The 15,897-nt window shown below is 55.2% G+C and overlaps 4 protein-coding genes across 4 annotated transcripts; 2 read left to right on the top strand and 2 right to left on the bottom strand.

Annotated features, from left to right (window-relative positions):
* Nucleotides 1-56: 56 nt before the first annotated feature.
* BDZ99DRAFT_387701 (uncharacterized protein) lies at nucleotides 57-3,284 on the top strand (the record flags this gene model as incomplete). Its single annotated transcript, XM_033715533.1, has 2 exons — nucleotides 57-284; nucleotides 342-3,284. The coding sequence occupies 2 exons, from the start codon at nucleotides 57-59 to the stop codon at nucleotides 3,282-3,284; spliced, it is 3,171 nt and encodes a 1,056-aa protein (XP_033577253.1).
* Nucleotides 3,285-4,962: 1,678 nt separating this feature from the next.
* Nucleotides 4,963-7,432, top strand: BDZ99DRAFT_520367 (uncharacterized protein; the record flags this gene model as incomplete). Its single annotated transcript, XM_033725521.1, has 2 exons — nucleotides 4,963-6,708; nucleotides 6,770-7,432. 2 exons carry the CDS (start codon nucleotides 4,963-4,965, stop codon nucleotides 7,430-7,432), a joined length of 2,409 nt encoding a protein of 802 aa, XP_033577254.1.
* A 2,670-nt stretch (nucleotides 7,433-10,102) lies between these two features.
* BDZ99DRAFT_342041 (PR-1-like protein) lies at nucleotides 10,103-10,721 on the bottom strand (the record flags this gene model as incomplete). The annotated part of the gene is made up of 2 exons (XM_033714385.1): nucleotides 10,103-10,396; nucleotides 10,575-10,721. Coding segments are annotated over 2 exons (441 nt in total), but the record flags the coding sequence as incomplete, so codon positions are not given.
* A 1,321-nt stretch (nucleotides 10,722-12,042) lies between these two features.
* BDZ99DRAFT_476470 (uncharacterized protein) lies at nucleotides 12,043-15,487 on the bottom strand (the record flags this gene model as incomplete). The annotated part of the gene is made up of 6 exons (XM_033722060.1): nucleotides 12,043-13,621; nucleotides 13,676-13,742; nucleotides 13,796-13,872; nucleotides 13,921-14,729; nucleotides 14,813-15,208; nucleotides 15,476-15,487. The coding sequence occupies 6 exons, from the start codon at nucleotides 15,485-15,487 to the stop codon at nucleotides 12,043-12,045; spliced, it is 2,940 nt and encodes a 979-aa protein (XP_033577256.1).
* Between the last annotated feature and the right edge of the window lie 410 nt (nucleotides 15,488-15,897).

A 15,897-nucleotide genomic window follows, 5' to 3' on the forward strand; every position in this document is an offset into this window, starting at 1 on the left:
ATGCCCTTTGCGCCCGTTTGATTCTCTGTTCACATTCCTTACTCCATGATGCCACTATGAGGCGCCTCTCCAATTCGGTACCTTCCTTGCGCGGACCAGCTACCACCTCGACGCTCCGGCGCCGGAAGTACTCTGCACGACCGTTTGTGCTCAGTATACTAGCTATTGTAACCCTCACTCTCCTGAGCGTTGCCGCGCATAGATGGGATCGCAATACTGGCCTTCGTGGCCGTAGCACGCTTCAATCGCGACAGCTTGCGCTCCTGTCTCCAGACAACGAAGAAGTAGAGTCCTCCAATGCGCTCCGGTAGAGACCAAAGCTAATTAAGCTTCAATCATAGTGCCGCCTAGTACACGATGCCCCCAATCAATGCGACTTCGTGAGAGCAAACTGCCCCGATGAAGAGGCTGGAGTCATCTCGTACCTTACTCTTTACTACTGCCGCCTTCCGAACTTGAAACCCCTCACATTTATAATCCTTATCCTATGGCTCTCTCTGCTCTTCAGCACAATTGGAATCGCCGCGAGCGATTTCTTCTGTGTCAATCTCAGCACAATCTCATCCCTCCTTGGCATGAGCGAGAGCATGGCCGGCGTCACTTTCCTAGCTTTTGGGAATGGAAGTCCAGACGTCTTCTCCACTTTTGCGGCAATGAGTACAAATAGCGGCAGTCTAGCAGTAGGGGAGCTGATGGGCGCCGCGGGCTTCATAACGGCGGTCGTCGCGGGGTCTATGGCCTTGGTCAGGCCCTTCAAAGTTGCACGGAGAAGCTTCGTTCGCGATGTTGGTTTCTTCATTGTCGCTGCAAGCTTCAGCATGGTTTTTCTCTGGGACGGCAAGCTTTATTTCTGGGAGTGTGCCACGATGGTTGCGTTCTACGTGTTTTATGTGATCACAGTCATGGTGTGGCACTGGTGGCTCGGCAGGAGACGGGCACGCAGGCAACGGACTGCTACGATGAGAAGTCAATATGTTCTCCCTGGAGGAGACGAGGAAGAGGTGTACCAAGCATACCAGGACGACGAAGATGGACCGGCTGGCGACGCCCGCACACCTCAGCGCGGACTCTCGGCGGACGACTTTTCCGCACTGGAGCGTGCTGATGAGGAAGACCTCTTAGATATTGATGACGATGACGGAGAAGAAGTCCGCGAAAGATGGCTTGGGGAATTGAACAGTAATATGCGACTGAGCAGGCCGCGTATAGGCGAGCGTCGTAACACACAACAGCCAATTCGACCAAGCTTGGTGGGCGTATTGGAGTTTCGCGCTGTGCTGTCCTCGCTGAAGAAGTCTAGGAACATCCAATCTATCCCAATACACCTTCGACGATACTCAGACGATCCTACTTTCACTACTGCGCAGCAACAGGACCTCCTATCCACACCCTCGGGCCCAGCCTCACGTCCGCCATACGCAGTAACACACGTGAACTCAGACGAGTCCCCTGGAGTTTCTAGACCGAGTGCAGCGACAAGGAACGCCGGCGTGCATCGTGCTCGAGCTGTCTCTACAAATGACGTTGACACGGCTCTCCTGGATCCCAGTACTCTTCAACGAGGAGCTGTACCGAGTATTGACCTCCTCGGACCGTTGCATGAAGACGATAGAGGTTCAACACATTCAAACGTCGATCGGGCCCCATCACCAAGCTTTTCCATCTCCCCACCGCCATCTAACCATGGATCGCAAGCTACGAGTCCAGCACCCCCACAAGTGATGGTCTCGTCACCAAATTCTTTGGCACCGCCTGCTCCTGGTGCCCCCGGGCCTCCGCCAATACGGCTTAGCGTTCCTAGCGCTTCGTCGCCAGATCCTAATTTACATCCTGGGCCTCGCCCTTACCCTAAGCTTAATATACCAGGAGCGTCACCGCCATCTCCATTTCCCGCGTACTACGACCGTTCGCCTTCAAGTTACACTTCCTCTAGAGCACCTAGCTTACGACTACCACCAGCTAGCCTCTCTCCTGAGTCAATATTCCACCATTATGATTTCGTACATCCAGATCAAGACGAGAAGCCTTTGAAATGGTGGCCCTACAAAGTGCTACCTCCACCGCAGGTCCTCATCTCTACTCTATTCCCGACGCTGTATAATTGGTCCGACAAAAACATATGGGAAAGGTTCTTAGGTGTTATTGCAGCGCCTAGCGTGTTTCTTCTAACAATCACCTTGCCTGTGGTCGAAGCGGAGAGGGACGAGGAAAACACTGCGGGTCCCCCAAACCTTAGTTTACCACACAGCGCGACGTCAACGACTGGAAACGGTGCTAGCTTCAGCCGAAGCACTATCACAATCCTACCGCCCGACAACCCAGAATCAACTGATGCGGCTATACTCAACGGCGAAGGTCATAGTCTTGACTCTACCGGAGGCCGAAAGAGTAGCAAGGGTCAAGCAAAGCAAGGAGATTCTATTGAGTCAACAGAGCAACACAATCTGCACCTCCATCATGCTGAACCAGTGCTTCTCTCTCCTACCAACCCTCGCATACTGCAATCTCCCGAGCAACTGCCAATGAACGACAACACTCCGCCTGAGCCAAAGCAGTGGAACCGTTGGCTGGTTATCTTACAAGCATTCACAGCTCCTTACTTCATTGTGCTGATTGTCTGGGCCAACACATCCCTTGACTCACCTCGGGCTCTTGTGATGCCAACGCTATACTCCCTCATTGTCTCATTGGTTCTGCTTGCTATCATCCTTACTACAACAACACCAACCCGGCCACCACGATGGAGAGTGGTGCTCTGTTTTCTGGGATTCGCGGTAGCTATATCCTGGATCAGCAGTATTGCCAACGAGGTGGTGGGCGTTCTCAAGACACTGGGTGTGGTCCTCAACATGAGCGATGCGATCCTGGGGCTCACCATCTTCGCCGTGGGCAACTCGCTCGGCGATCTCGTGGCGGACATCACAGTGGCGCGACTCGGATTCCCGGTGATGGCGCTCTCAGCGTGTTTCGGGGGCCCGATGCTCAACATTCTTCTGGGCATTGGGATCAGCGGGTGCTACATAACGCTCAAAGGCGGGCAGCACGACCAGAAGAAGCATCCCGGCCACCCGCTGAAGATGAAGCCGTTCCATGTGGACGTCAGCACCACGCTGGTGATTTCTGGAGCGACGCTTCTGGTCACTTTGGTGGGCCTCTTGGTGGCCGTCCCGTTACGGAAGTGGAAGATGGACAAGATGATTGGGTGGGGGCTGGTTATCTTATGGGCGCTCAGCACGCTGGGGAATGTCATGGTAGAGATCTTTGGCTGGGGCTACGACAGCTAAAGAAACAATGCAGTGATTCTTGCTTTTGGGGGACTGCACGGTGAATTGGATATACCCTTCGCAGGCGTTTGTGGTGGCTTTTCATAGCGCGTACACATACATACAGGGGTGGTCCTGGGCTTAGGCCAGCCAGTATATAGGGAATGCCAGCTAATGGCGATGAGCTGTTCCCGCTTCGACGGCTAGAGTGAGGCGGAGAAGGTTCCAGTGCCACACACGTGTATGCTCTGGTCGAGAGACCGTCCCGGGTCGCGCAATTCTATTCGACAGCAAGCTACCACGGCCGCGGATGCACAGCGAGATTGGGCGTCAAAATCGGGCTCTGTCATGGAGCCTCTTGAGGCATCCCACAGCTGCAGCCCGATTGGTGTCTCCACTGCCACGTCGGCAGGGACAGCGCGCGGCCCGAAAAACTGCTGAAAATACTTCGTAGACAACCGATGACTCTACCGACTTTCGAGGGTATTACGAGGGCATAAATATCAATGAGGAGGGCTAGAAAGGCTCGCTCTTTAGATATCAACACATCCTGACTCTGCTATCGTTCCTGGCCTGCATATCGCATCCACACGACCGCTTTTTCTGCACGTCTTGCTGCCAGCCTACCCCAATGTTGCACTCAGGGAAGAAGATTTACTTTCAATTGATTCGCCGCAAGCGTAGGCCCTGAAGTCAGCCCTGGAGCTCTCGGCCCTTGCTTGTTGACTTGCCCGCGCATATTTCGTCGCCCACACAACCTTGGAATCAACAACTCGGCGTCCTACAACACTCCCACAGCACCCTTCGTGCCGTCCTCAAACATCACTCCCACATCCAGCCCCAGCCGGACCGGACTGCCTGTTCCTCTGCAGCCGCATTGCGGGCTTGTTTGACTAGAATATTCGACACGCAGGGTTGTCCCAGTCAGCCGCCCCCATCTCTCACGCCCAATTGCTGCTGGCAGTCGTCATTCAAGCTGCATCCCTCAGACCCGCGTCTCTCGCCGCCCAAGGTCTATTCCCAGGTCCACTCCAAGGTCCACCAGCTGTGTCTGTCACCCCGGACCGCTCTCCAGTAGCAGGTCAGACCTAACGGGCCGCCTCAATCGATAACGATCGCAATTTTGCCCCTCGCCAGCCGCTGCCTCACACCCTCCACACCCTCGGCGCCCTCCATACACGTCGCGCGTGAGACAGCGATCACCCGCCTTGCCGCAACCCAATTGCTCTCGAGACAGCACCCCCCCTATCGGACTACGCCTTTCCCGCTTCTCAAATAGCCCCGAGCCTCTCCCCGCGCCCGAGTGAGCCCTACCTACTCTCTCACAACACGACGCTGTTTCGAACACACAACAGACTACTCACCCTGCAGTCCCGCGCTGCGCCCCTCCACACCAACACTGGCCCGCGCCGCCAGTGCAGCCCTCCCTCGAGTACAGTCGTCTCACTCAAGGTTATCGCACCTCGCCCTCTCTGGTAGAAAGGGTCGAGTGCGATAATTCCTTGCACCACTCAGCCCCATGCCGTTAGTCGTTGCCCTTCCTAACCGTCCGCCTGCTTCTCGCGCTGCTTCTCGTCCTGCCTCACGTCCTGCTTTGAATCCCCGGCGGTCGCTTTCGCGCCGTTCTCCTGTTTCGCGCCGCGCCGCCTCCACTTCCTCTCGTGCCAGCGCGCCCTCCACCACTGTTATTACCTCCACCATGGGCCAAGGCAATACTGACGTCTTGCTATCCTTTAGGAGAAACATCACAGTCAACCACTCGACTGGCTCCGAGCAGAATTCCTATTCCGACGAGGAAGATTCCTCTGGCGTCCAGGTGTCGGCGCATTCTGGTAGCCACGAAGACGAATACACGGACTCAGCCGAGGAGGAAGAGGAAGAAGGGTGGGACTATATAGACGACGAGATCGAACCGTCCGACTCTGCCTCGCGTCCACGAGCACCGCCAAAGCACCGCTCCGTCCCGCAGCCCGCGCCTCGTCCCCCGCCTGCACCCCGTGCCCGATCCCATCGTGCTCCCGCCCGCGACCCACCTGTTCGCCATAGGTCCTCCAGGTCCTCAAGCAGACATCCCCGAGAGAAGGAGCCAAGGCAGCGACGACGGCGGCCCGAGTCCGTCCACTCAGACAGCCTGGACGAGCACGACGACTATCCGGGCTACGCCCGTGGCGGGCACCAGCCTCATCCAAGCCAGCAATGGGGTCACGTTCCGCATCAACCGCCTGCCAGCGGCTATGCGCCCAGTGTGATGTCGGGTGTTCCTCCATACAACCCCTTCACTAATGGAATGGCACCGCCAGGCAACTCGTTGGTTCCGTTCTCTCAGGGGGGCGATCCTTACGGCGGCTACCCCCAGAACCCGTTTGCATCGCCGCCGCCTCTTGGACCTAATGGAAATCCATTCGCTCCAGCTGGCGCTGGCGCACCCGGTGGATACTTTCCTCCTCCAGACGGACAGCGCCCAGGCAGAGGAGCGCACCGGAACTCGATGCCTCCAATGCCTCCTGGAGGTGAGATGATGCCTTTCGGCGCCAATGGCTACTATCCCTACGGTGCTCCGCCTTACGGAATGCCTCCTGGAATGCCTGGAATGCCTGGCATGCCTGGCATGCCCGGCATGATCAACGGAATGCCCAATCCGTACTACTACCAGCAGCCACCCACCCACACGCCCACGCCACCCCCGAAACGATCCACGCCAGGAGCAGAAGCTCCCCCTCCTCCACCACCACCTCCTCCGCCGCCGCCGCCGCCACCACCACCGCCACCGCCACCGCCACCTCCACCACCCGGTCCACCAGAGCCCACCCCAGACGATGTCCGACTTTTGAAACTTGAAAGGATGCTTCTGGGCCAACGCGACGAAGAGGACAAAAAGGCCGAGGACCAGCGATTCAATAAGCTAGAACAGCTTCTCATCGCTCAGCATGAAGCTCGTGTTCAAAAAGAAGCAGATAAAAAGAAGGCTGCCGCGGAAGCTGCCGCGAAAGCTGCAGAGGCCAAAAAGAAAGGGGATGAAGACAAATTGGCGAAATTGGAGAAGCTCATTCTCGCTCAGAAAGATGAACAGTTGAAGAGGGAAGCGGCAGCTGAAGCGGCACGCAATGCCGAGAAGGCGGAGGCCGAATCAAAGGCAGCGAAGGATGCAGCTGACAAGCAAGCTGCTGCGGAAGCTGCAGCGAAGCTCCTGGAAGCAGCGAAAAAGGCTCGTGAAGAAGCCGAAGCCAAAGCCGCGAAGGAAGCGGAGGAAACAAAGGCGGCGCACGAAAAGGCACTTGCTGAGGCGAAAGCTGCTGCAGAGGAGCTTGAGAAGGGTAAGAAAGCGGCGGAAGAGCAGGCAGAAGCGATGAAGCCAAAGCCGGAAGCAGCCAAGCCCCCGATCAAGTTCAAAGACGCTGTTGGCCGTAAATTCAGCTTCCCATGGCATTTGTGCAAAACCTGGAAGGTAAGTCTTAGCCTCCAGCTTCATACCTTACTCGCATCCGTTACTAACTTCAATCTTACAGGGAATGGAGGAATTGATCAAACAAGCCTTTCTCCATGTGGATGTGATCGGCCCGCATGTTCACGATGGCCACTACGATCTTGTAGGCCCTGATGGCGAGATCATCCTTCCCCAAGTCTGGGAGACCATGATCCAACCCGACTGGGCGATTACGATGCATATGTGGCCGATGCCAGAGCCGCCACCACCTCCTCCGCCTCCACCACCTCCCCCAGAGCCTCAACATCACGGGCACCACTTCGATCCTAATATGGTCATGCTTCCACCGCAACGTGTGAAGAAACCATCCAAGGGCGGCAAGGCCGATAAAGCCAGCCGACACCACGGCATGCCCACTGGCATGGGAATGGCCCCTCCACCCCCACCTCCTCCACCTCCCCCGCCACCCCCCATGGGAGGACCCGACGTCGTCATCATCGATGGGCCTGGGCCTCCTCCGCCACCGCCTCCCCCGCCCATGCCGGGTCCAGACATGGTTGTCGTCAACCACCATCCGTCGCGGAAAAAGAAACCAGCGCCTTTACCGCCGTTGCTCAGGTGGACGGCCGGCGGCGCGGGTCGCAGCCAGTCTTTAAAAGGGGTAAAAAAACCTGATGGCTCTAGTTCTACCGCTTCTACACCTTCACCTCCTGCTAATGCGCAGAGTGGGTGCATCGTTATGTGATCGAACTGCCTGTTGACTATCTTGTCTAGGGCTACCCGTATGCGTATCAGTATCAGGAGAATTGGTGGCCGTAGCAGAGACGAATCGGATGCTAGGCGTACGAAAACGAGGAGAAAAAGAGCAGTCGCTGATTGACGGTGTGGGACAAGACAAATTGGAGTCGCTGGGAGGCATCACCGTGCTCGGGCGGTGGTCTCTTTTATGTTTCGGAAACTCTTTCTTCGGATCGTCTCTTTTCCCACACTTTGGTCTGGTTTGGCGGCTGTTCTCCTTTCTTGGTGCCTGGTTTTCTATTCTTCTTTTTGCGACCACTGTTCTATGCGCCTTTGGGTGCCCATAGCACTATTGTTGATGGTTTCGAAGTTCATTTCATAGCGAGCTGAAGCGGATGGATGAGTCGTCAGGGGGCATGGTTTTATCCCGCTTAGCGGGTCTTTCATGCCCCAGGGGAGGGGTTGTGGTTGTTGGATCTCTTTTTTTTTGCAAGCGTACGAAGCGGATGTTTTCATGGTTGTGCTGTTTCATTTGTGCGTTTCGGTTTGTTTAGCGCGCGTGTCTTTACTGACGCAACGATTGAGATGTTGAGATGAAGTTTTGATTTTCGCTATTCTTCACGTCCGTTTTTTCTTTCTTTCTTGAGGCGAGCAATTTTGGATCAGGGATGGATCAGCTGAGCCTGCAGCTAGTCGCGAACGAATTGGTTTCGTTGTTGGGGGTTTCTAGGGAATGGAATCGGGGATTGCTGGGGACGGCGTAGGGATCTTTTTACACCGGGGTCGGTCCTCAAAAGTTTCAGATACCCGGCAGAAGAGGGAGAAAATGCGACGGTGAATGGGGCAGATGATGTTTGTGGATCTTTTGAGTGCTTTTTCTTTTCATGGGATTAGGGTATTAGATATCAAGGCCAGGCGTCTGGATCAACTCTACTGTTGTCTTTTTTATGTGGTGATTGTGGTGTTTCATGGGGGAGAGTGGTGAAGGTGGTGAGTGAGAGGTGTGTTTCCTTGTTGTCGTTTCTCTTTTGGTACGGTAGGGATGGAAAAAGGTAGGAAAGCAAAAGTTACTTCCCAGCTCAACTACGATTGTTTGCTCCCACCAATCTGTCTATTTCGTCGCGCGAATAAGTGTCGTCTTCACTCTCGATAAGCCCTCTGCCTCCTTCACACCGCCCCTCCTTACCTCCCCACCTTAATCCATTGCATTCTGAAGAGCACACAGCTGGTTTTTTTTTCCAGGGTCGGAACGTTCCTAAAAAAGGACATTAGAACGCGTAAGATGGTAGCCTCTCTCAGCTTTTCTAAGCCCAACGTTCCACCGTCGCCCCATGAAACCATGTTTCAACCTCCTTAGCACCATCATCAAGCAAGTCAAATAAGCCCTTGGTCTCTGTCCCTGCGCTAGTGTTATCAAGACCGTTCTCTCACGGCTCGAACGAGGCTCGATCTGATTCGTTCTGTTCCACTACTGCGGCCTCTATTTTTCACAGGCCGTAGCCGCCTTAGCTCCATGAGCTTATACTTCAAATAATCTTCCGTGGAAATAAGGGTCCCCTACAGGGATTAGTAGAGGCGGGATACTGTTGCGGGGCTTCGGCGATGGTATGATTACTGCTATATACTAAAGATTGTAAGATATTAGCCGTACTTTCGTACCTTCCTTTCTCCGAGAGTATATTCACTCAAATCCGTCTGTACCACAATCCAATCCACTCACTCACCTCCCGTCCATTCGTCAAGCCGCTCGTGCTTCCCAAAGTCTTCGCTAGCACCCGCACTAAATCTGTTTCGGGCTGACTTATAAAGGTATATATCCAGTTCAATTCTTCGGCACCTCACCAATTCAAACCATGGGTGGACCAGCCAGACCATATAGTGCGCAAGTGCACACTGCGGTGATCTCGACTTGGGGCCTAGGTTGTGGGGTTCCCCGTCTTGGGTTGAAATCTCGGTCGACCTTTTCTTGAGGGGGGCTTCCTTTTATCCTAGGGTGTTATTGATAAGACATACCCCTTTCATCACGTGGTAGTCCGGGGGTCACTTCCTCTGTCCTCCACAGATTTTCAATTTTTTTGGTTGGACCGATTAGGAAATCCACGAAGTGGAGTTACTTGCGTGTCTTCTAGCACGCGGTGTTGCGTCCTCTGTCCTCGATACTTTTCCGAGCTCTTGGTTGAGCGGAAGAGGAAATCCACACAGCGTGGTTACTTTCGTGCTTCAAAGCACGCGGCGTTGCTTTCTCTATCCTCAGCACTTTTTCCGAAGCTCCATCCAAAATAGGTAATACGCTCGGCGTAGCTTAGAAGTCGCTTCAGCCTCTGAACCGTATGCCGGTTGATAAATCTATGCTCTTCACTTCTTAGAGCTGGTGGCCGGATAGTTAAAGAGATCGTTGCAGAGACGTCGTCACACAGAGCCCGCACATCTTCAAGCCCTTGAAATCCATCATGAACATTGATTCAAGGGTATCATAACTTACGTCCTCATCAACGCATCAAAAAAAAAAAAAAAAGCCGCTCTGCTCAACGCACCCACTCCATGCCAAACCCATCCCTCATAGCAGCAAACCCACCACAACACCCAACCCCCCAACCCACCAGACCCTCTCCCCTGCCCGCAGCCTCCCCGCGCCCCCACAAACACCCCCCTGCGGACACTTCCCCCCCGTCACCGTCTTCACCTGCTTCTGCACATTCTGCTTAAACGCCCCAATCACATTGCCCGGCGGGTAGTACTCGCACACGACGAACCAACCCGGCGCGGCCTTGGCGCCCGTCTTCCCGGAGCAGTCGGTCCGCGAGCAGCCGACCGTCGTGGACGCCTTCCACACCAGCTGCGTGAAATGGCCCGTCTGCTCCGAGAACTGGGCCTTGCCGAAGTCGTAGTGGGCGCGCTCGTTGCCCCAGGCCTCGATCGAGGCGGTGGCGTTGGGGTAGCCGGACGCGAGGTTCTCGCCCGAGGGACCGCCCTGAGGGGGTGCGTGTGTAAGTATCGAAGTATCAAAGTAAGAAGGGATGTTGGGAGAGATGAGGCGATGGCGTGGCTTTGCACGTGATGGCAAAGAGACGAAATTGGGCATTGACATGGTGGAAAAGGCATCTTGAGAATAGGTGATAAAGAGGTAGGGAAAAGAGAGAGAGACTCACCGAATGCTCAAACACACACGCACCGCCCCATTTTGCCGCGAAGGTCGCGAGCGAGTTGTTCCAGGTCAGGGCGCTCGCGTTGTGCTGCGCGCGGTACGTGTTTGTGCTGTTTAGCACCGCTTTCTTGAAATCGTTCGCGTCGCTGTACTCGGTCGAGGTGCTGGGCGAGGCGGAGGCGGTTACGGTGACGACGGAGGGTTTTGCAGGGGTGGCGGCGGCGAGAGCGAGGCTGAGGAGAGAGATGGGGAGGAGGAAGAATGGGGAGCGCATTTTGGGAAGACCAGATTTGTGATATGTAGAGAGGCAGTTGCTTTTGGTCAATTGCGAAAAGGTGAGAATGAGGTTGTACTGGAACGGTTCATGAGGAAGCTGCAAGTTAGTAGAAAATCAGCTTGTGACTTGAACTATCGTATTTGTTTAACAGCGGGCTCTTTTCTGAGCGCCATAGGCCGTGGATGGCACGGTTGGTCAAGGATGGTAGCCTTGTTTCGGGAGTCTTTGTCCTTGCGGAACGGCTCGTCGTGAGTGATTTGACTCGTCGTCAGGGTTGGCGGCTAAATGACGTAGTGCTTGCTGCACTCGGCTTAGCGCCTTTGTTTGGTAGGCTGTCGTACCTCCAGATTGCTTATGATCACGTGATACTAGCGAGGTCCAGCCGTGCCAGTCCGTGGAGGCAAAAATAAGGTGAATAGCAACGAACCATGGGATGTGATGTTCTAGCCACACTCTCTGGACTCGACACTTTCCCCGTTTCCAAATTAGGAGACTCGTCGGGTTCTGTGCACGCTTCCAGCCCACCAAAAGTGTAGCCTTCACTTTTTTTGAAATCCGTTCCAAGCATTTTTGACGGCATTAAGAACGTGTCAGAAGTATAGAAGAATCGGTCACAGATATGAGTCGTAGAAGTTATTCCCATAAAGCAAGCCTCGCGTCAAAGATGAATTCCCAAGATGGCCACTCATGCATGAATCACAGCGAGCTGAAACACATAGGTGATGACGATTAGAATCCCATCACGCCTATTCTACCTCGTCCATTTTCCCAATCAAACGATTACTTTCCTTCCCACCGATTCGTCAAGCCACCAGCCCATCCGCGGGAAGTCCGAGTCCATTCATCCACCAACGGGTATCTAAGATATATCTGATGCATCCCATCCATCCATCCATCGAACAAATCCGAGAATCAAACACCCACAAATCCGTGTATCAACCACCCACATCACCTTTATCCACCAAACAAAAGAGAAAAGGGCGTGCATAACATACAGTACACCTTTCCACTACCGCCCCGTGGTAGTAGTCCGGCAAGATTTCAAACCTGTCAAGAAGATGGATTGTAGACCTTCTTGAGATTTACCTACTAGAGTTTCTTTGAAGCATTTTCAAACCGGCGTTAAACAGTGTCAGCAAAGTAATGCCCGAACACTATACGCATTTATCTCCCCAAATACTATCGCCCCCCTCACTCATAGGCCCCCACCGACTCTAGTAGCCAGATAGACCTCCAACGCCCCTTTTTCCTCTCCAGCCGTTTCGTCTGCGCCCTCGCCCTCAGCGCCGCCCTTTAGCTGGCACGGACACTTGTTAAGCCGCCCACCACTCTTCAGCACAGCCATGAGCGCGGCTTCGAGGAGGCGGTTCTCGCGCTGTAGCGCCTCCATCTGGGCTTCCTGTAGTTGGTCACGGGTCTGCGGTCCGATTGCGGTGCTGGCGCAGGAGGCGCGCGAGGGGGTGTGGCGGTGGTTGCGAAGGTGCCTGTTGGTCGGAATCGCTGTGCCAACATCGGTAGAGGTTGAAGGCAGATTTGCGGGCGCAGAGAAGTGGCGCAATCCTGATCTCTCTTTGACGGCCGGAGCCACGGGTATGCTTTCTGCACTCGATTCTACAGGTTCGTGGGTTGCAATTATGCTGGACTGTGGCGTTTGGTGATCGCGTAGGATAAGCCGTGCCGGCTTTTTGGTGGGCTTGGACTTCGTCACTGGAATCTGCTCGGCGACGAGCATGATCGGGGTGAGGGTGAGGCTCATGCGACTCGAGGTAGGTGTGTACCCAGTGGTGAAACCCGGCGTGGGTGCTGTAGAGACTGTGTCGATTGAGATGTGACGCGAATGGCCATCACCCAGAACTCTGCTGTCGAGTGATGAGCGGACTGTTGAAAGCTCTGATACAGGTCGCTCCGGTTCCTCGACGATCTTGCTTGGGGACGGCTCCGAATGCCTCTCCTGCACGGGAGACATCTGTTGAGTGCTCATAGATTCAGGTGATGTTGGCGACTCAACCCCTCTGCCAACGACTTCGTCGATGTTGCTCTTGATGCGTTGCATATCACGCAACTTGCGAGCCCGGATCCGTTCCTCCCGGCTCTTTCGTGTGGAGTCCTTTGCTCCGAGGCCAAACTCGCTGGGATCACGTTGGCATAATTGGCCGACGCCGGAGTCCTCTCTAGTACGGATGGTGTCATTCACATCATCCTTTGGTGGAGGTTCTGGCTGTTCATCGGCGTCTTTGACTGAAGGTCTGTGCAAGCCTTGACCAGCAAGACGCTCTTTGCCTCGCTCAAGTGATACGCGAGTCTCTTCTGACGGGGGCCGAGGGAACTCGGGTAATTCGACGCTGTCGCTATCACTCTCAGGGCTCTGATCTTCACATGCAGCCTCAGGCATACCCGCGGCGGACTGCCTGGTCGAAGGTGGATTACTGAAGAGGGCAGCTTTCAGGTCTGGGGGTAGTGACTGCAAGTTGCTGGTACTTGATTCTTCAAGGTTAGTAGAAGCCTGATCTGGTTTTGAGCGATTTTGGCTTATTGGCGGGTCGTGCGTGGCGTCCTCATGTGCCACAGTGGTCAATTCACCTTCATGGTGACGTATCTCCAAGTGGTCGTGCTGCTTGATTAATCTCACTGCCTTGCTCATGTCGTGATCACACTTGACATCGTCTTCGCCTTGCTTCTGCAGATTGAAAGATAACCAAGACTCAAGCACATCGGTGTCTGGTGTGTCCGTTCGATCCGAGAAAGCGACTGAATGCTTCTTCTGGCTATCGTTGCTAGAAATCATGTCAACCATGTATCGAGGGCCGAAAGCGAAGATTGAGACTTACTTCGTTGGGATATCAAGATGTGAGGTCATTGACTTGTCATCGGTCACTATCTGGAGATACTTCTTGCCTGGATTGATGTAAGCAAGGGGTATGTGACCAAGTACATTAATTGCCTCATACCGTCACGGGAGACTTTCTGTACCACTCCCTCAGGTGGGACAAAGGACTTGGGGAAGAGCACATCTCTTTCGTCAGGCCTATGATAGTAAGTCACGTGTACATTTATGTCCAGCGGAACTACTCACCCCTCAGTCGATCCGATCTTTGAGGCTAGACTCCTTCTCGTCACTCGCAAGAACCTCAAAGGGCTCTTGTGTTTACTCTTCCTCCGCGCCACCGCGTCCTCTTTAGTTGGATGGGTAGACGCTCCACCTGAATAATTAGGTGGATTCGTATTCTTCAAAAAGAAGGCGAGATCGTAAGTGTTATTGGGCATGGGCAATGAAGCCTGGCGCTGTAGATGAGGAGATAGGATTGGCGGGGCCTTCATGTTCAAATAATTCAGCGAATGTGAAGTGTGCAGACGATCGGTGGCTGAGCTATGACCGCGCTCAGAGTCGGCAGATAGGTCGTTGTCGTAAGGCGAGTACTCCCCAGCGACGGCGCACTCAAAGTCGGCAGAATCGGTCGAGTTCCAGAAACGTGGGCGTGGAGAAGAGACCGAGGTCGAGTGGCCGGTGTCTGTGGTACTCAAGCTTTGGTTGTGATATTTGGATTGGAAGTAGTCTGAGGCGTCCTCGTTGCCTTCTAGAGGACTCGAGGGACGGTCGTAGTCCTCGTTGTCGAGGTCAGGGGGTGTGTTGGAGCTGTATCCGTTGGCGGAGGTTGATCGGAACTGTGAGGGAGCGTCGAAGTCTTCAAAAGGGTCATAGTCAAGGGAAGAAAGTTGAGGCAAGGCATGCGCCTCGTCGGGAAGATCTGGTAGGCTTTTGGTATCCATTTTGAGAGCGCGGGGGGTATGGTTCAAGAATAGCGGGTGGCGGGGCGTGTAGCGAACGGGATGTTGCATGGGCTCCTTTTCTGAACGCCCGCGCGGAAACGGTCTGGTACCAAACTTTTGTTCTCGTAGTGCAGCTGAAGGATCGGGACGGAGGGCGAGAAGCGCGGTTTGAACGTGCTAACTCGGAGCCGGCGTACAGGCTCCTGCCCTGAATATATGAGTGCCGGATCGATTGTGCTGCCTCGTTGTCGTCGAGACGGAGACAGAAGCGGCGCGCGCTGCTTCAGCCCAATGGTCCACAGCTTGCGGCTGGGTAGCGTGAGGGCTCGAGAGTCCGTGGAGGAGCGGCGTGAGACAGGGCCGAGCTGTATGCGGTCGAGGTCAAATGCGGCCCATGTCAGACTGAAGCCCGGCACGCTGGTCGCATCGTCTTGTGATGAGGCGCGCGATGGAACGGCAGACGCACCCACTGGCGGCGCGGTGCAACGTGGGCGTGAGGAAGGCAGTGGGCGTGAGGGAGGCAGTGGCCGTGGTTGAGGATGAGGATGGTAGCACAGTGGACGGCTATTGGCTGGCGGGGCTCGAGTGCTCGTCTAGCGTGCCGGGTCTGTACGGTATGGCTCATGCGGTGGCTAGGAGATGCACGTCGTGGACTCGACACGGGGGAGCAATGGGTGCAGCAAAGGAGGGCAGCTGCAGGTACTGGGCGAGAGAGGGCGGGTGAGGTGTTGAGGATTGGGGAGGCTGCTGGGAGAGACGTGACGACGGGCCAGTCGTGAAGAGAGCTCGCGTGGAGCAAAATTCACCGCACGGGCGTGCAGGTGGCTTGTCTCAACGGCGTGAATCGGCCGCCATCTCACGGCCTCGCCCATCACTTTGCTTTTTTGGTTTCGTCCTCGCCTGGCGTTCAGCACGGCCGGTGTGCCTGTGGACCCCCAGCTTCGTGCGGCCCAGCCGCCGTGCTACTGGGAGCAGTGGAACGGCAGCCAGCCACGATGCGCCCTGTGATCACGCCCCCGGCCCCCAATTCACTGCCGCGAGGCCGTTGCACCGTAGAGCGCGAGGGGCGGCCGTGGGGAGTCCTCGTTGCGGCATCCCGTGCCTGTTGAGACGTCTGGACAACGGCGTGATGGCGACGGCGATAGCATCACCATCCCCACTCTGTCCACCATGATCATCACCACCTGCAGCTGCATCACAGCACCAGGACCGCTAGGGCGCCACACGATGGGGCCTCGAGGGGCATGCCCAGGGCAAAGACAGTCTCACCTCCTCTCCACCG

The sequence above is a fragment of the Mytilinidion resinicola genome (assembly GCF_010093595.1).
Source record: "Mytilinidion resinicola strain CBS 304.34 unplaced genomic scaffold BDZ99scaffold_9, whole genome shotgun sequence".
In the NCBI taxonomy this organism is placed as follows: Eukaryota; Fungi; Ascomycota; class Dothideomycetes; order Mytilinidiales; family Mytilinidiaceae; genus Mytilinidion; species Mytilinidion resinicola.